Source organism: Periophthalmus magnuspinnatus, chromosome 12 (genome assembly GCF_009829125.3).
Source record: "Periophthalmus magnuspinnatus isolate fPerMag1 chromosome 12, fPerMag1.2.pri, whole genome shotgun sequence".
NCBI classification, from domain to species: domain Eukaryota; kingdom Metazoa; phylum Chordata; class Actinopteri; order Gobiiformes; family Gobiidae; genus Periophthalmus; species Periophthalmus magnuspinnatus.
The window spans coordinates 16,838,253-16,858,844 of NC_047137.1; the positions used below are offsets into that span (position 1 = coordinate 16,838,253).

The 20,592-nt window shown below is 38.9% G+C and overlaps 1 protein-coding gene across 1 annotated transcript in view; it reads right to left on the minus strand.

Annotated features, from left to right (window-relative positions):
* The window catches only part of kdm5a (lysine (K)-specific demethylase 5A), a 33,184-nt gene extending 15,415 nt beyond the window's left edge, over positions 1–17,769 (minus strand). The window contains exons 1-14 of the mRNA XM_033976361.2: positions 16,744–17,769; positions 14,973–15,050; positions 14,308–14,430; positions 14,069–14,239; positions 12,275–12,463; positions 11,793–11,871; positions 10,854–10,945; positions 9,882–10,040; positions 7,630–7,749; positions 5,763–5,921; positions 3,699–3,880; positions 2,300–2,462; positions 1,012–1,131; positions 661–855 (exon numbers count right to left, since the gene is read on the minus strand). Coding sequence (XP_033832252.1) covers positions 661–855; positions 1,012–1,131; positions 2,300–2,462; positions 3,699–3,880; positions 5,763–5,921; positions 7,630–7,749; positions 9,882–10,040; positions 10,854–10,945; positions 11,793–11,871; positions 12,275–12,463; positions 14,069–14,239; positions 14,308–14,430; positions 14,973–15,050; positions 16,744–16,890 — 1,977 coding nt within the window. The 5' untranslated portion in view covers positions 16,891–17,769. The remainder of the gene's footprint in view (positions 1–660; positions 856–1,011; positions 1,132–2,299; positions 2,463–3,698; positions 3,881–5,762; positions 5,922–7,629; positions 7,750–9,881; positions 10,041–10,853; positions 10,946–11,792; positions 11,872–12,274; positions 12,464–14,068; positions 14,240–14,307; positions 14,431–14,972; positions 15,051–16,743) is intronic.
* Between the last annotated feature and the right edge of the window lie 2,823 nt (positions 17,770–20,592).

Sequence of the window (20,592 nt, forward strand, 5' to 3'; positions counted from 1 at the left end):
AGTATTAATCATGACATGAATATTAGTTCGTGTTGTTTTTGCATAACACGTTTCCTTTAAAGCAAACCTACAGAAGTTGTATTAGGAGTGATTCAATCTTAAATGGTGGAGCTGCACATCAGCCTCTAGAGTGCTCTCTGCTGCCACACTCTATTAAGGTCAATTCAGTGGTCAGTCAGTGTAACTGCAAGTAAATTTCTTTGGTTTTTGATTGGTTTTCTTATTACTATACAGTGTTGAAATTTCCCCAAAATTGTTCAAAGGTTTTTCAAAGCATAAAAAGAAACATATGTCTGTTTATTTACAATAGAACACAAGTTAATTCATTTTTACAGGCAGCTCACAATGTTGTTTCATGTCCTGAGAAGAATAAAAACACTTCAGAAAAAAATCTTGACCAAGGTTTTCATAATTCATGCATTAGACGGTTAATCACTTATTTTCAAGACGCCATTTTGTCGATCAACCCCCATTTTCACCTCCACCGGTCCACGCCCCCTGTGACGAACTGACATCGTTCTTGTACAATGGACACCACAGTTTTCTAACGCAGACGTCAGCGAATTTGTTTCTTTTATTAAGTTGTTTCCCATAACATAACGCAGATCATAACTATGTCGCAGGCTCGGATATTTACATTCAAAGCAGAACAACACAAACCGTTTCTTGCACTGCCTGTCGAAGCTGGGTCTCCTCTTTCATCATTTCTCCCAACTCTTTGAAAACCGCAGCCGCCAGCTCGACGTTCAGGCACTCGGGATCGGCGGCCATTTTACACAGCAGCTCCTCGTGCGAAAAGACGCAGTATCGATGGAGTCGTCTGTAATGAGCCACGCACTGACGACCCAACGGCAACTAAAGACGAGGAAAAACACGGTCAAACAACAGAAATAATTACTGAAAGTTGGGGGTTTTATAGCATTTAAAGGGCCAATATTACACTATTTTTTGAGCTATGTAATAATGTAGTTTCCTCATCACAAACCACTACCACTCGCACTCTTTTCTTACCCAGTCTGCAGTGCAAAAGTTAACAGCCTCCGCAAAGTTGTAGCCCTGGTTGAAGCCACTGTGGTACGCCCTGGGAAACGTCACCACAAACTCCCCTGCGCACTGATTGGTCCTATAAACCTGGAATAGATATAAATATAAAAAACATATACACACATAAGGTATAACAAAGTCTGGGAAAAAAATCAAACTGTGATTTTTCTAACCTGCCAGGTGTTCGCAACAACTGTTTTTAAGTTTTTACTTCTTAATTCTTAAGAAGTGGCTTGGATGAGCAGCCAAATGTCTTCACTCCTACAACTTTTCCTCCAGTTGACAGATATACATTTTCCTTTACTTTTTAATTCTTACTTTTACTTTCGTTTTTAATAGGGACAGGTCCACGTAGCAATCTGATACAGGGATCTGAGGAGGTAGGCTTGTAGATTACACACACAAGCAACGACATCACGACATTGACTCACGCAGTAACTAATATCGCAATATACTGTTCAACACACAACACTGTTCTCCATTTGATAATAATGCATGTTCTTAGGTTAAATAAAGCTAATATTTTTATGATTTTCCACATTAAGTCCAAAATTGCCATTGATAAAGTCCTAGTTTTGTCTCTATTAAGTTCTTATTTTGACATTTTTGTTGTTTTTTTTTACTACAACGGAAATTTTAAGACAAAAGCTACATAAAAACATCACAATAATGCTGATAACACAGATCTTAACAGCGAAATCCAATATCATGAAGCCCTACCAGGAGGGTTTTGAGATTTTACTATTTATCTCTTTCACTGATGTATTTATTTATTTATTTATTTATATAGAGCTGATTAACAAACACAAGTAGTCCGTACATGTATTCAGTTCATGTAGAATATGTAAAACTTTTGCAAATGTGTATTGACGTCATTCAACCCCGCCCGATTTTTCCGTAAATGCAACTAAACCGCAATTTCTTTGTAGTATCACTTCCAGTTAAGTGAAAATCCTGTTCCTTTCAATGGAGAATTTGCGAGAAGTTTGGCGCTAAAATATTATATAAAGTCGGTTGGTTCGTGTCAAATGTTCAGTTTTTATGTGCAACGGCAAGTCAACGCTGCAACGATTCTTTGAAAAGCCAAAATCTGCAGCTCTAAATAGAAAAATACAACCCGAATGATGATGGTGGCGCTCACGGCAACTTCTGGAATAAGGTGAATAAAACCAGCTAGTTCTGTACTTTAGACGTTCATAAACATAACGATATTTTGTTGTTTGAAAGTATTGTGTATAAGCTCAGGTCTACACACCGGGACCCCGTGCTCCATGAGGACGTTGGGGTTCATGATGGTGACCAGCTGGTGCAGGAGGTCGGGCTGAGAGTCAAACAGCTCCGGAGCCAGTTTCTTCATCACTGCCTCCAGCTCCTCTGCGGCCGAGGCAGGAACTCCATACCAGGTCTTTGGCTCTCCCCTGGAAACACGAGTGTCAGTGTAGTTTAGAGTTTTATAGTGGTTTAGTAAAACTCCAGGTATGTTTTTGAGGAGGTAACATGACTTAAAGTTCACAAGAATCTTTTTTTTTTTTTAATATAGAACAAATATTACAATGTTATTTATGATTATTGACTCCAGAACCAAAAAAAAAGTAACCTGGCCAGTCAAAACTTTACAAAGATGTGTGGGTCTGGAGCTGTATCCTGTCTCCCTGATTCCAGAGACTGACAGGCGGATTAACCAATCAGAGAAACACTTGGGGGTCCATTAGGGTCAAAACATACGAGAAATGCAAAACTCCAGCTGACAAACAGAGTGGATTTCTGCAGAATCAAGAGAAGCACTAAACTGTTATACAAAAGAAGTTATATATTTTGTTGTGAATGATGCAGGAATATTTGAAAGGAGATGTCTTCGCATTTGAGAGTCAAGTGATACAAATTAGTGGATCTGGTTGGACTGTCACATATATTTGAGGCCCTTTATGTTTCCGTTCCAGACCCTTCTGGATTCAAACTGACTGTAGGAGGGACTGGCTGGTCGGGCAAAAACAACAGTGGATTTCCTCATTCAATTTGTCTAATACAGGAGTTTGTAATCATTGTCTGAAGAGCCACATGCAGCTCTTTAAAGCCTCCAATGCAGCTCTTTGCACTTTGATTGAGAATAAAGATATTTTTTGTGGTATACTTTATTCATTAAGATTGCATTTGACAGTGTTTGTAGCAGAACCAAAGAGTTTTCAAATTTGTTTTATATTTTATATTTGTTTACTATTGGTCTAAGCAAATCTCATGCATAAAATCGTGAAGAATAATGATCCTTTTGAGTAAATATTAAACATAAAATGCACCAGAATGCAGGAAATTGCATATAATTTGCTCAAAACCCTCTTTATAACGTGTTAACAACTGCAAACAGTTGACTTACTTCTTTTAAATTCATTTCACTTTGTCACGTTACTTGCAAAAAAAAAACCACGTGGTTCTTTCTCACTTTCATTCGGTTTGAAATGGGCCAGTGTGGCTCTTTTACGGTTAAACTCTGCAGATCAGCATTGCTCTATGTGATGAGAAACTGTCTAAATGAATTCTTTTAATGTTACGTCTCATCGATTTTGTTCTGTTGAGTTCAATATAAAAGAATAAAAGAAACAAACATGCAACAAACATTTGAACAGCAAAAAAACGATCTTGACGTGTCTAGTTCTCACCAGTGAAGGAAGTTGATAGAGTAACTCCAGTGGTCCTCGATGTGCCAGCAGAAGGAGGAGAAGCACATGCCCACGTAAAGCCAGGGCACCTTCATCCCAGATATGTCCACGTTAATGTGAGCCAACACCGACTGCTCCAGTACGGGCATGTTGTTCAGGTTCCAGCCAGAGTTAGCGTAATCCTAAATAAGAAAAACATCGAGATTACCATCAGCGAACACAAAACCTCTAGGCCTGCCACGACACAACATGAACTGTGATACTGTGATAAATAGAATATATATTTGTACAGGTGTCGAAACACAAGGAGAAAAAAAAATAACATTACACAGAAACAAGAACAAATATTTTAGGAAGTTTCTGAATAGATTTATATCAGAATTAGAAAAGACCACGTGGTAATATTTAAGAAACTACAATTTAACTGTGCTGAAAATCCCATTAGGGTATATAGTTTAAGAAAAAGTGTTTTAAATATCATTAAAGTACTGAAATCTAAATATGTCTGTGTCTAATTATAAAGCTTTTCACTGTCTGATAATCAGGAAGGAACTCATCAGTGTCTTCACCGTCTGTTAGAATAGAACAGGCCTGTATGAAATGTGTCTATAAAAACTCCCAGAATGCATCACCTGTTTGTTAATCATTGATACTGGAACATTTAACCTCAGATCACACGATGCATAAGGATAAAGACGAGACGCAACAAAACTGAGACGGGAAAGAGGATTTTAGCCGTTTTACTTCACAAAAAATTGAAAACACTCCAAGGAAAAGCAAAACTGTCGACTTTGTCACCAGATTATTACATTTCGATTGTGGCTCTAAACTTTTATCCACACACCTGCTCCTGTTTTTAATGTTTTATATGATATTTTGTGTGTTTTTCTGCTTGTAATGTATTCTAAACAGTGTGCCCATGAAAAACACAGCCCAAGTGTTCTCATTGGGTTTCCTTGTATAAATAAAGATAAAGAAAGAAAGTACACATTGGCATGCTAGTTGCTTTACCACACTGGTCAGAGTTGTGAAAAGCTCTTACGCAATCAGAGCACCCTAATTACTCACTGTGAGTTCATAAGGTCAGTGAGGAATAACTTGCACTAGTTCTGTTTTTGTGTTCTTAAGTTTTTGGTACAGCACTAAAAAATTGATCAAAGTGAGTTGAAAAAGTCATAGATCAATATCCAACTCTCTACAGCTCAAATGCAGCATGGGACCATATAGAAATGCTGTATCACAGTTATAATAATGCCAAAATAACTGATTAACAATAATATCACAAGAATTATTCAGATTACAGTTTAAAAAATGTAATAATTATAACTTGAATATTATAAATTAGTTCCATCTTTAAACAACTTACAGTATTTGTGGTGCAGACCTGTGCACCACAGTGTCAGTATTTTTCTTGAATTGCTTTGACATTTCACTTTGCATTTTACTTAGACATGCAAAAATTTTAGTTAATATCTGTCTAAATTTACTTACACTTGTTTCTTTTGAGTTGGGCAGACTATTAAGTTTATTTTTGCCAAATTCATTTGTCTAGTTTGGCTATTTTATTAATCATTGTTATTATTTTCTGTATAGTTATAATTATTTGCCTTATTGTTACTTTACCCAAGTTTGTCATTTTAGTTTATCTTTGAGTGCACTACCGCCCTCTGGTGTTCATTTTTAGTCCTGTTGTATTTAAACACTTCTGTTATTGTCTTGGGTTTGTTTTATTTTGGTATTAATAATTGTATTAATTTGAGCCTTTTTAATTTACCTTTTTTGATTTTTTTAAACTTATTTTTACACCTTTGTTCCTGCCTTTCTGTTGTTGTACTTTGTCATCAGTGAAAAAAACAACGATCTAGAAGATAACATTAAGCATAAGTAACATTTCTTGAAACATTCTGGTGATATAAAGGCGATTATCTCTGTTGGCGAGTATCATGATTATAAAAAATGTCCCACAAACCCTTTTTATAACAACAATAACAAACTTGAGTGCAAAACAAAGTCCACATTTATACCATCTGTCATTTTTGAGCAGGTTGTTGATGTGGAACTAACCTCTTCATCTCCCAGGAGCCTTCTCTTGCCATCTCTAATCGGAAACCCACTGCCCACATCTTTGGAGCTTATGTCCGCTCCATACTCTACGATCACGTCCTCCTCGATGCTGCTGACAAGGCGCCAGAACTCCTTCTCCACCAGCTCTGTGGGCACCATCTGAAAACAAACACATCCATTATGCTGTCTAACGAGCTTCATCTGGTCTTCTGTTAATGTATCTTAAATTATTTTTCAGACCAGGGTTTAGTTTGTTTTCATCTTTGACACTTTGTCCTGCTCACTAGCGCCTCTGAGTGGTCACGTGATGTCACTGTGTCGTGTGTGGTCAGCTGATTTAAACAGGTTTTGATGCCGTCTTTCTACCGGTGGAGGCAGGACGACAGCGCCATCTGCAGTCCGACTTCTTCGAGACAGTATTCTAAGGTGTGCGACAGTAAAAAGGCCCCTTGTCCCGGTTTAAAGTCCTGTGGGCATGTTTCCGTACTTCCATTGCCTCCTTAATCCAATGACGATGCTTGTTGTCGTCTGTCCCAGTGATGTTTGCTCCGTCCCAGTCCATAATGTGGTCGTCTCTTTAACAACGGTAAAAAAGTTCGGACTGGACACATCACAGCAGCATCACGTGACCCATAGATATAGCTATTTATGGGTCTACAGCAGGGGTCTCAAACTCAAATTAGCTGAGGGAGTACAAAACAGCCGACCACAGCGCAAGTGACACGTGTTTTTGGAGTTTACAGATTTAGAGGAAGCTTCTACACACAACATGGTAACGCCACACTAACATTAAACTTTCATATTGTCCTGCGGGCCACAAAACACCGATTTGAGACTCCTGGTCTATAGCTAACCCGCTAGCCGCCGTGTTCAAAATAGAGAGAGCATGGGCTGCACCTCTGGCTTCATCGACTCCAATTCACTTTTAATTGGGCCCCTATACTACGATACTCAGCTCCAAATTCACCTGTATAACCTGCTCTGGCCTCGATGAGCTTCATTTGGAGCTGAACGCTGTGGGTGACGTCGCACTCACTCAGTCCACTTCTTTACACAGTCTATAGCAGTGGTCCCAAACCACCCGGCGGGGACAGTACTAGTCCGTTATGCATTTGCAACAGTAAATAATTTATTAGCGACCGCATCTTCTCCGACGTAACTTTCGCCCGTCCCTCATAACACGCTGACAAGGTTGTCCGTAGATATATAATGAAAAAAAGACCCACGAACTGTGTATGAATGGACCCTTGACCCATTTGTGCGTAAACCGGGCGAATCGAACATGTCTGTGCAACAAGAGGATCAGCATTTGGAGACTGCAAATGACGCTGGTCTTAAAAGTACAGTATTTTTGAGACAACATCTGTACTGACATTCTGTATGAGAATCAAGCCAGAATATCCTGCGCACTGAAAACCTTACTGCCATTTCCAACATCCTGTCTGTGTGAAGAGTGTTTTTCTGCAGTGACGGCAACAAGACAAAATTACAGAGCAGATCGGACATAAGAAACACACTGAGGGGCTCATTGTCTCCCATCACTCCTCGATGAAATCACCTCATCGCAAAAAAAAACAAGCGCAGGACTCGTACTGATTTAGTAGTACGGCGAGTTGTACTTTTTTACGCGCTTAACTTATTTTTGCCACGCGTAGAAGGCCCGTCCGTGAAAATAAAACCTGGTCCATGGTGGAAAAAATTTTGGGTAACACTCTTAAAGAGCAGTCCAAACTGTCAAATATGAAAACAAACTAAACCTTGGTCTGAAAAAAACAATTAAAATACATCTATTCCACATATACTGCTGTAGGGCTGCAAAAAACAGTATCCTCAAACACAAGGCAACATGTAATTTAATACGACTTACATGAACCGGCATGTTGAAATAGTCAGACTTGAACTGATCGGCCATCTCCCCAAAGCTCTGCAGCGTGTACTCCCTCACCGCCTGCTCGAAACCGAAGGCCTCTCTGGGTTTACTGCACTCCTGTGGGAAAAGAAGGATTGTTCATGCACCAGTTAGATAAGTTAGATAAGCTAGAATACCCCAAAGAAGTAAAAGACCCTCTCTTTAACTGCCAGCACGTATTTAGATCGCCAAGTTATTGTTTTGAAAGTGTTATATTTGACGAAAACAGCGTATTTAACATGTTTTATAAGGTTAACTTTTATTTCCACTACCCATTCTAGATTATGGAGATGTTATTTTTATGAATGCCCCAACCCAAGCACTAAAATTGCTGGACTCCATTTCCCATCAAGCTTCTCTGCGATTTATCACAAACTGTAAGACACACCACTGTGAACTGTGCACACGTGTTGTTTGGGCAGCACTGGACACTCGCAGGCTGAGTCACTGGTACATGTTCGTTTACAAAGGGATTATGGGTCTGCTCCCTCCATATCTATGTACGTGTATTTAACATAAGAGTCTAAATAAAGAGCCTATCAAATTATGATTCCTTTTCCCAAGAACTCAAAAAATGGTTATGGGCTAGTCAGACTTGTCAGTATTGAAATAACAGTTTTTTATTCCTTTGTTATAATATGCAATTAATATGAAATGTATGTCTTTTACTATGTAATGCATGCACTGACTAATAGGAATTAATGATTATTGAATCTCCACTGTGTAATTTTTTCTTTTTTTTTAATTGTTTGTCAGGGACTGCAGATGAAAACTAGCTGTTGAGCTATAATCTGGTGCAGATCATCTCTGTTTTATGAGCATAATGTCTCTGTACATTGTCCCTTCTAATAAATAAAGACTAAGACTAACACCATAAAACAGATGGACGTCACAAAACTGCAGCTTCTTTCTGTCCCAAGTGTCCGCACAGAGACTGGTAAAGTGGCATTTCAATATTCTGCGCCGTCAACGTGGGAATAATTTACAAAAAGTCTGGAAATTACAAGAGCTGACTTCAATAGTTCAGTTTAAATCTATGTTGAAAGGTTTGGAAATTAAGTCTATGGTTTGTAATTGCTTTTAAGATTCCATTTTGTGTTGAAAGAGATTAGTGATCTCAATGGGACTTTCCTGGTTAAATAAAGGTTAAATAAAAAATAAATAAATAATGAAACTACTGCACATCACATCAGGTTTGTGGAGTTGCTGTGTACAGTTTTGAATCATGTTTTTGTGTATTTATGTAGAACTGGCCTCTTTGTGACGTGGGTTTGAATAAGGCTCAGGCGAGATCGATAAATTACTGAAACATGCGTGGATGACTCTAAAACCTCTTCAGGCGTGTTTTTGATGAAAGAACAACAATATAACATGGTAGAAAACTTAAAAAAAAAAAAAAAAAAAAAGCTTTAGCATAATATTCCCTCTTTAATACATGTAAACATCCATATTCTTCAAAATTTTATACTGTTTGCAAGGAATTAAACTTCTAGAAACGTGGAAGAAAACATTAAAATAGTGTAAATTGAAATTGAGTTAAACTAAAATAACACCGCGCAAACAGACCATGAGCATCTTAACACAATATTGGTACAAGGTGTTGATAACGGTATGACTTAAAAAAAAAAAAAGAACCAGTTAAAAGAGCTCCTTAAACTTACTAAAAAATAAAATAAAAAAAAACAAAACTTAACTTAAAATCCTACTCAAAAACTACTGCTATAAACTGGCAAAACAAAATCACACGTTCTCATCAAAAACAGACCTGGAGTTGTCTTTTTTTTTTCCATTTCATTCTTCTCTCAAACTGAAAACACTCTGTTCCACCTTGTGATGTCATCATGTGGCGATACAGGAAGTGCTCCGTTGTGTTTTTAAACTCCACACACCTTCATTTCTAGAATCATTTGGATCATTTCAGTCCCACAATAGCCACTTATCTCGACTGAACTAAAGGTAAAAGGAGCTGTTAAGTTGAAAACTACCACTTGATGACATCACAAGGTGGAACAGAGCGTTTTGAGGTTTGGAGATGTTACAGACTAATAATAAAGTGAGAGTCAAACATGTGTGAATGAAACAAAACACAACTCCAGGTCTGTTTTTGATGAGACGTTATAACACGACGAGGCAATAAGTGACATTTATACTCCATAAGGTACAATTATTCAAATGTAATATTTAAAAGCGTAATCTGTGTTATTTTGTACCTCTGCCACACACTTCGGGCACCTCCAGTCTCCCTTGGGCACGTCCTGTAGTGGAGGGATGAGGCAGAACGTGTGGTAACTGTCGTCGCAGCCGTCGCACAACAGGAGCCGATCCTCCTCGTCGCCGCGCCCGCACACCAGGCACAGGTACAAGTCGATCTGAGCAAAACGCAAGCGCATCGTAATCGTCAGGCGTCGTCGTCACGATCGATACGGAGCACACATGTCAAACTCAAGGCCCGTGTGCCAAATTCAGCCCGCCACGTCATTTTATGTGGCCCGCGACAAAGTAAATTAAAAGGTATGACTGTCTTAAAATGTAAGTTTATCAGGAGATACACAGTTAAACAGCCATTTTTTCATGTCTATGCAAATCTATATGCGACATTTTTAACTTGAATAGGTAATAAATATAGAAACGGTTAATTAAGATTCAAATGTAGTGACATTTATCTTAAAGTTACATCTGGACCTTTGAGAGCAACCATTTTGTTGATGTGGCCCTCGGTGAAAATGAGTTTGACACCCCTGATATAGAGGTACACTATGGAACTTTTCTGCTCGTCTCCATGGAGATGCTGTGTATATGCTGTGTGTGTGTGTGTGTGTGTGTGTATGAGCCTTAGACAACATTGACCATTGTGAAAAATAAAATTGAACTGAACTATTGCACTGCCTGTAATGTTTCACGGTAGGGCATTAAACATATTTACCTTGTACCTATTAAATTACACTGCTGAATAAGATGCGTTGTTATTGTGCTCGCCTCTTCACAGATCTGACCTGTAACCTGACCTGGTGGTGTCATTACTTGTTACTTGTTACAGTGGAGATGTTATGTGACAAGTTTAATGCCATGCTGTGAAATATTCCTGGCAAAACAATATATATACAATAACATAACGCAGACCCCTCACTAGAAAAGTTACACAGTGTACCTTTTAAACTGTATAAAACTGAACTTGTACTTACAAAGTTGACCTCCAGGGTTTCTTTACGCGGCCTCATTTTGATGGCGAAGGCCTGGGCTTTTAGGTAACGCTGCTTTTTGCTGTAACCGTCGTCTAAAACAACACGGAACAACATGTTAGAATGTGAACATGAGACAGAGCCTTTTCTGTGTCGTGTCGTGTTGTATTTTATTGTATTGTATTGCGTTGTATTGTGTTGTGTTGTATTGTATTTTGTTGTATTGTATTGTGTTGTATTTTATTGTATTGTGTTGTATTGTATTGTGTTGTATTGTGTTGTATTTTATTGTATTGTATTTTGTTGTGTTGTATTGTATTGTATTGTGTTGTATTGTATTGTATTGTGTTGTATTGTGTTGTATTGCATTGTGTTGTGTTGTGTTGTATTGTATTGTGTTGTATTTTATTGTATTGTGTTGTATTGTATTGTGTTGTATTGTGTTGTATTTTATTGTATTGTATTTTGTTGTGTTGTATTGTATTGTATTGTGTTGTATTGTATTGTATTGTGTTGTATTGTGTTGTATTGCATTGTGTTGTGTTGTGTTGTATTGTATTGTGTTGTATTTTATTGTATTGTGTTGTATTGTATTGTGTTGTATTGTGTTGTATTTTATTGTATTGTATTTTGTTGTGTTGTATTGTATTGTATTGTGTTGTATTGTATTGTATTGTATTGTGTTGTATTGTATTGTATTGTATTGTGTTGTATTGTGTTGTATTGCATTGTGTTGTGTTGTATTGTGTTGTATTGTGTTGTGTTGTATTGTGTTGTGTTGTATTGTATTGTGTTGTATTGTATTGTGTTGTATTGTATTGTATTGTGTTGTATTGTATTTTGTTGTGTTGTGTTGTATTGTGTTGTATTGTATTGTATTTTATTGTGTTGTGTTGTGTTGTATAATATTGTATTGTGTTGTGTTGTATTAATGATTGTTACCCGTGGATACGATTTCCAAGCCGACCATCTTGGGACTCGTGCCAAAAAGCTTGATGCCCTTTGGATCCTTGTTTTCTCTCTATAAAAGCAGCAGCCAAGAGTCAAAATAATAAAGTAAATCTGGGCCTGTCACAGAAACAAAACATTTAAGTGTAATATTTCCTCTGTCTCAAAATATGAACATTAATAACAGACAAATCAGGCGTCTCCTTTCCCTGAGGTTGCTCCCGCTCGCGTTAGCAACAGGTTTGATTGACAGCGTTGCTAAGCGCGGTTGGGAAGGGGCGTTACCTTCCACAGTTTCGCTGCAGATTGCCTTTTTTCTTGCTATATGTTGTTTTCTTTTGTTAAATAAACGAACCAAAATAAAACTGCTCACCTCTCCTGTTTTTAAAGAAGACTCAGTACAGTAATTATTGCAAAAATCCTAAATAAAAGTAGTAATTTATTCATCAAAAGATTAAAACGTTAAATCCGTTCACCTCCGACTTGAGGCGCCGGGAGCGTCTCTCTGCTGAAGGCCTGTCTTTGGTTTGAGCTGCGTCTCCGCCGTCTTTGTCTTTCTCTTTGTCTTCGTCTTCGTACGGCTCCTCTTCCTCCACGGTCTCCTCGCCGACGCCTTCGTCCACATCCTCAGCCTCGTCCCCCTCCTCGTACAAGCGCTGGATGCCCTGGTAGAAAAAACATTTAGATATAGTGTTATTACGACCTGGAAAGACTCAGACAGACACGAAAGAAAAGTATTCGCGGGCAAAAAATGAAGGAGTATCTTTGGTAGAGGACATTGTGATGAAGAGCGTGACTGGTTTGGACGATATTTACATTTAGCGTCACGATTGTCATGGGAAAAATAGTTGCGATTAACGATTATATCACGATAATACGTTGGTGACAGTTTGAAAATGTTATGGATATGAATAATTATAATTTTAATATTTATGAAGAGCAGGTAAACTCTGGAGAAGAGGGGAGGTGGACGGGAGCGGAGTTATATTTTTAGTTCACATATTAAGACTTGAGTTAGTTCCCAAAGGTGGGTAGTACTCAGTAATACTAAAATATACTTGAGTAACTACTTTTTTTTTAATATAACTGTACTTCTCACTAATTTTCAGATGCTATACTTTTACTCAGACTCACAATGACAATAACTATTACTCAAGTCTAAGTGACAAATCTTTATGTTGACAATATGAAATGATTTGTGCGTTTGTGTTTCTTGCTCCTCCAACACTTTGAGGAAAAAAAATATATATATGTTGTGCATTCTTTGAGGTTTTGTCATTTCATTCCAATTACATTACAGATTATAAAGTTAAAACAGTTGCTCGTACATTTGCTAATCGCTTTTTATCAGTTGTTGAGTCATTTGAGAAATATCGTTTTGAAGTAACAGATACAAATGTTTTCTGTGTATAGGAGAGTAGCCAAAATGATTCAAAAATACTACCACGGTGTTTCCCATTGATACAGGAGACTCTGGCAGCCCCCCATAGTCTAAAAATAACCTGGGCTATATTGACATAACAAAATTAGACTTTGTTGCTCATTGTATTATCATAAAAATTAAAAGAGACAAATCTTTAAACAGTGCAAATAAAAGCAGTAAGTGACATTTACACTCCACAGATTAAATGATTCAAATGAACAACATTTGTATCACTGCAGGAGCCATTTGCCTATTTATGTTTGTCCTAAAATTTGTTTATTATTTTTGTTTATGGGAAATTAATTTGGCTATTTATTTTTGGGATAATCTGCATTTTTAACATATATTTTTGCTCTGTTCATATTCACTCATTTGTTGAGTCTCATTTGCTCTCGTTTACCTCTGCACCTGTTCTGTTTCTGGTTTAGTCTGTGGGGCCGGGGGGAAACAGGTGGGTGGTTCACGTAGACCAGAATGCACTTGGGTTGGGCCTACGGTTTTTACGCGTCGGCCTTGTTCGTTTGTTGCTCACGTTGAAATAAATCTATGGAAATGCATCTCTGGACCTGGACATTGATTTTATTCTGTTTTAATCCACGTCCCAATGGAGTGCAAAGTGATTTTTTTGAGTTATATTTAGTCCATAGACTGGATAAAGAAGTGGACTAAGTGAGTGTGACGTCGCCCACATTCCACGCAGTCGGCCTAAAGGACTCTATCATAAATTTAGTTAAGCCTCGTTTGCTTTTAATCTGTTCACTTCAAAAGGAAAATTGTGTTTTGTGTGTGTTTGTTGTGCACAGTCTGTTTTCTCTGAGTTGTAAAATGATTTATTTATACGTCTTACCGTTAAAGTGGCCCCGGACTCAAAGAGCTCATAGGGATAAAGGATTCTCTCATAATGGGAGCGGAGTAATGTCCCAGTGCCTTTCCCCGGTGGAAAACCCATCCGACTGGCCACTTTAGACCACAGCTTCTCTTTACAAACGGTCTCAAAGCCTCCTTCAGAAGACACGATCTATAAAGAGCGATACCATGAATGAGAGGGGAGAGCACAGAGTTTTAAGGTAACAGAGCTTTATGTACCTTGCTGAGTTGATACAAGTCCAAGATTTTTCTCTCAACATGAGGAAATCTCAGTTTGGATCCTTGCAACTCCCAGAATTTAGCAATTTGATCCAAAAAGTTGAGCTTAACACGAGTGAGGGCCTGTATGAGAAAGTGGAGTTAAAATTTAAGTGAACCAAATGAAACCAAATCACTAAGAACTGTCAGGCAACGAGGGCTTTACGATACGAGAAAAAAAGCCATATTTTATAACTATATTTAGCCCTGCGATAGCTATATTAATGTGATCTTTAAATGTGCTTTTTTGGCTAAATAAGTTCAGTTAAATTAAAGCAAAAAAAAAAAAAAAAAAAAAAAAGAATTCATTTACTAGTCAAACTCTGTCAAAACAAAAACTAAACCAAGACCACCCCAAGTATAACTTTAAAAGGAAATCATGAATAAAATATGGCTTTTTGTCCATTTTACATTAATTTCTGCAAAATTTGTGTTGCAGAAATAAGAAAAATATTCATTGCGATACAATACATCTAACACAACGTTCTAAAGGCTGTAACAAGTTCATAGATGGATCACTCTGCAGGAAGCTGGTCTGTACAATAAACACATATTTGTCACATATTTTACATAGAAAAACTGAACATTACACAGTTATTACCAACAGTCATTCTGTAAAAACTCACTTCAAGTTCATTGAGCCGCTGAACTCTTGGAGTGAATCGAAAGTTGCGAACATCACAAGCGAAAGGAGGCTGCCAGTCCTGGTTCAAAACAAAACACACACGTTTAGGCCTGTCACGATAATAATCACTTTATCACCTTCTCATTCAATACATAATTCAATTCAATTTTATTTATAGAGCACATTTAAAATACAACTTTAGCTGCCCAAAGTGCTTCACATACGCAACAAAAGACAACGAAAGGTAGAACAATATATTTATTTTGGGGCTCAATATTTATCGTGTGCATATTTTTGCTGCAATAGTGGACAAGTTTTCTGGTATTTTTTATGTAATACAGTGAGATTTGAGCTGTAGAGGGGTGAAAAAGTCACTTCCAGGACTGATTATTGGTTCTTTCTGCCGTTTCTTTGCTGTAGCTCCTGCTTTTTAATGATATTGTATTTTTAAATATATACAGTATATGTATTTGAATTATCCTTTTTTTATTGTTATTGCGTCAGTGGCATAAAGTCGTTCCAATATTATCGTTTATTGTGATATTCTTCTGTAGCAAATTATTGTGCTTTAAAATTTGTTATTAAGACACGCCTACACACATTTGAAGAATCGTTTTCAACTTACTGCGTGACCACCTGTCCCTCTTTTGTTTGCTCTGCGCAGCCATTTAAGTTGCATTCACATTTGCACGAGCACCATATTAAAATTGGGACTAAAATTGAAATAAATTTATAGCTAAACGTTGACTGGGCCACAGTGCACTAAAACTATATACACAGTCGACCAATACTAAAATTTCAAACTTGATACTACAACACTAATAAAAAACACCCTTTATTTAGACAATAGAATGTGATTTTCTACATTAAATCTGTATTTTCTTTTATTCCCATGTGGCCTTATATCTGTGTAATCCCTCAGTGGTCCATGGGCGTATACTAGTCTGTGCGTCTTATACTTGTTCTGATACAGCTCAAGATCATTCTAAAGCTATTCAAGAAAAGTTCATTTCTGTCCTGTGAATGTGACTTTTTTAGTATTGATACCTGCCCAAATAAGTATCTAGTTTTGATACTAATTTTAGTATCGATTAGTATCTGACTTTTGATACTTTTGACACCTCCACTGGATTAAGACTAGAACAGAACTAAACTACACCCACGTCACGACTAAACCAAACAGGATGTGCAAGTGTGAATCCATCCTTAAGCGCCTGCCAATCATCCCACTTGAGAATGCAGAGTGAATTATAAAATGTGAGATTTACAAAGAAAACATGATTTTAAAAACTTTTGGGTTGCATTAGCATTCAGTGTTACACTATTTTTGCTCATTTCGTTGATAAACATTACAAATCATATGGTGTTATTCGTTATTATCTATGGATTTACATTTCTGAAGTCTGTCCCTATATGTCTTTACTTTTTTTTTACTCAACTCAAACTAAAGACTCACCTTTTTACCCTGGCCTACAGATAAACACCAGCTATTGTTTTATAGCTTTTACCCTAATTGTCTTCTGTTTTTAATGTTAATTGTCTTCTGTTTTTAATGTCTTTTTTTGCACTGTAGCACTTTGAGATTTTTTGTTCAAATGTAAAGTGCGTTATAAATAAAATGTATTATTAATATTATTATTATACAGTTGAGCGAAAGGACAACTATTTTGAGCCTACGATGCATCTACTACCAAACACTCAACCATGTACACAAGGCATGAAGTCCCTGCTGAGATTTACACACAAATGAAGGGCTGTTTCATCAGTCTTACCTCTGGGGGGCGTATCTTGCAGATCCCAGTCTTCTCAGCAATGGGTCTGATCTTATTGATAAACCCCAAAGGATCAGAGAATTCCTCCCAGCTGGGTTCAAAAACAGGACACTCTGGGGGGGGCACGAACTCAGAGAAAGCAGACATGATGCTTGGTTTGTGCAGAAAGAGCTGGGCAGGTTTACAAAGCCATGATCATTTCCGGTACGTTTTGTCCATATGCTTTTTTTTTTTTTTTGTCTCGTTACAGAGCAAGATTCCCCATGTCCAAAGTGATCCTTGTAGTGTCCTGAACGAAATCCATCCACTGAAGTTTCACAGGCGTTATCAGTTATTTACCTGACTCCAAATCAAAGCACGGGCAGGTTTTGGACTGAAGCTGTACAGATTAATAGCAGCTGTGAGTCTGTGCACCCCTCCCCAGCATCCACGTACGGGACTGTGGGCTAGACTCCTCTTCAGACACTGCACAAAGTCCCAAGTTGCCAAAGTTGACCCATATAACACAAAACCAATGTCTTTTGTGGTGTTATTTGTCTCATAGTGGCACAGAATTCACTCAGGGTCAAGATGAGGCGCAACCACAACAAATGAAGCTCGTGGTTAGCCGCAGAGTAAACACTGATCAGCGCAAACTCCTCAGCCCGATAAAGCTCATCTTATAAATAAATTATACTTTTAGAGCTCAGCTGGTTTAAACTCACGGGTGAGACGAGAAGGAGCCGTGTAGTGAAGGTGATCCACTTTGTACACAACACAACACACCCATTCAACCGGAGCGCTGACATTAGCCGTTAGCTTAGCCGCTTCTGCTACAATTAGCTTAGCTCCTTCTCTTTTCGCAGACAGCGCTGGCTTTAACACACGCCGTCATGAGTTCATCCGTTGTATCACGCATTTTTTACCGTGGTTATATAAAAGCTGTGGCAGTTTTTGATTCAGTTTGGCCAAAGCATATGTGAGTATTCCACCGTCGCATCATGTACATTTGACTGCGTTAGCTGTTAGCTCCGCCGTTAGCCGGTTAGCTCCGTCGTTAGCCGCGGGTGACCAATCAGAGACGAGCGCTGCTGTGACGCATTCAAGGAACCTCCGGAAATTCACCAAAGCGTAAGAATAAAAAATAAAACTGGAATATGATGTTATAGTATTAAGATTAGAACAAAATTTTAAAAACATTTAAATGTACAACACAATAACGATGCTATTTTTAGAGTTAGTTAAGTTTTTGCTGTGTAATGTTATCTACAAATGTGTGTGTTTTATCTTCAAGTGCTTATTATTTCCGTCATCTTTTTGTTTTGATCATTGTGGAAGGTTTATGACAGGAGGAATGTAGAATGACGAGCAGATCGAGAGCTTTGCCTTTCAGCTCAGCTCCTTCCTCTTTACAGCGGCTCGATACAAAGCCGCGGGAGGGTCATTTTGGATGAGAGTGCAAAGTTGTTTTGTTTTGTTTTTTGTTTGTTTTTTCAAGGAATTCAGATTGTGCATTATTATCCTGCCTACTTAACAGCCTTTCAGCCTTTGTCACCTACGCACAAATACATGACAAATACAAAGTGAAGGCGCAAAGTCTGATTCAGCCGCGTGCGCGCTCAGCCTCACTTTACCACACACGAGCACGAGCACGCGTCAGAGTGAGATAAATAAAGAAACTCGCCCTCTACATGTGGAAACAATGTCACTGCTGAGCACATGTGTGACCTCCTGAGCCTAATACATGTCCGTGTCCTGGATGTCCACCTGCACAATCTGCTCAGCATCACAAGCAGCGCCTGACGTCATCACGCACGTCTGTGTCCAGCCCATAAAGGCACGTGACGCACCGTAACATCATCAGTTTTACTCATTGCGACGCTGTCCTGCTCAGGTGAAGCCACATCCACCTGTGACAGAGGGGACATGTGGGGACAGGTGCTTTAGTCCAGCACTGTTTTTTTTTATTAAGAACAGCAGGTCATGATGCATTAGTTTAAAACAAACACGTCCTGTACATGAAATCTAGGCTGTAGCTCCAGAAAAGTCCAAACTTTTAGAGATCCATGTTGTTGTTTCTTCCTCTTCATCCAGTCTCGGGTTGTTCCTTTCTCCGTTCTTTTGTCCAAAGTGTCTCTCTGTCACTGCTCTGTGCTCACAGGAGCAAATGACACACGGCACATGAGCACAGGGCATCGCCTCAGGTTTAGTTTATCCACAGTTTAACCTTCAGGCAAACAGTTTACTGCAGAAACGATTCAATAAAGTAAAAACAGAAACGTATTTAAACACAAATAGTGAACTTTTAGAATGAGTTTATATTGAATAGATCCAGTTTTGCTCAGGGCAGGTCCAACAACTGTAAGGAATCTACACTCAACAGAGCAGCACTACATCAAACTGGTATCTGGATTTACGGAAATAACATGTGCTGCCAGTGGACAGCAGACCAGCACACACACACACACATATATACACACACATACACACAGAGACACTATAAAAACCCTCAACATACACATCTCAGCACTCTCTTCCTATCCTTTCCCGAGAATCCGCTGCTCTCTTCCTTTCTTTGCTTCCATTGCTTCATTGTTGTCATGGGGCATGTATCTCTGCTCCTGTTCTGCCTCCCTGTGTGCTCTCCCCCCTCCCTCACCTGCCTGAACCTGGAGCTGGGCGGAACTCTCAGCTCCTCCCACGCACACCTGTGTCCCATCAGGGTAATCATCACCAGCTTAGTTTTTGCAATTTTGTTACCCGTCTGCCTGTTACTCATTGGATTTTTGCCACCTTCCAGATTCCTACTCTCGCTCGTTCCTGCTCCGGTACAGTCCACCCTTTGCCTTCGCCTCCTGTCCCGTCTTGGTCTCCGGCTTGCTTCCCGTCTCCTGCCCTGTCTCCCGCTCTCTGGATTACTCCTGCTGGGTCTTCCCTGGCCCTGTCCCTGGTCCCGTCGTGCTCTGGCTGTCTCCGTGCCCGCTCTGGACATCCCTGCTTGGCTTGCCCTGGTCTCGTCCTGATCCTGTCCTCGTTCTGGTCCTGGTTTCCCGTCCCTGCTCTGCACTACGCCCGTCTGGTCTGCCTCCCGCTCCCTGCTCCCCATGTGTGTGTTAAATTAACTATTAAAGACTGAATTTCACCATTTTGTAAATCTGCCCCGAGTCTGCACGTCTTTGGTCCTCCCAACCCCACCCATTACGACAATTGTTCACTTTATTTTATTTTATTTATTTAAAAAGGGGACAATGCACATTAATCAACATTACAAAAAAATGTAAATGTGCCCGAGTTAGCTGACTAGAGCTAGTTTTCATCGGTTGTCCCCAGGCCAGATGTAACAAGGCAAAACATTTCACATCAAAAACATTCAAAGATAAGAATTAAACATATTGAACGGCGATGGATCCATGGATCTCATTTAAACCCTTCTGACTTTGTTTCTGACCCTTGCTCCTCTTTGACACTTACTCCAGAAACGAACCTTCTTACACACCCAATAGTTCTTCTTCTTGCAGCTCTTGCCGTCTCAGCCCCGCTCGTTCCCGTGGTTATGGTCTGATACAGTGACCACATCAGCACAGACGAAGCTCCAAGTCTGTGAATCTCATGCTCCATCCACCTGACGCCAAGACCCCGAGATATTTAAACTTCTCCACCTCTGAAACATGTTTTTTACGTTTCTTCGTTGGCTGATTTTTGTGACTCGGAACACAAAACGACCATAACAACAAAAATGAATAATTTCGACATTTAAGAAGCAAATGAACCAGGACTGAACCAGGGCTAAACCAGGGCTAAACCAGGACGAAACCAGGGCTAAACCAGGACTAAACTAGGGCTAAACTAGGGCTAAACTAGGGCTAAACC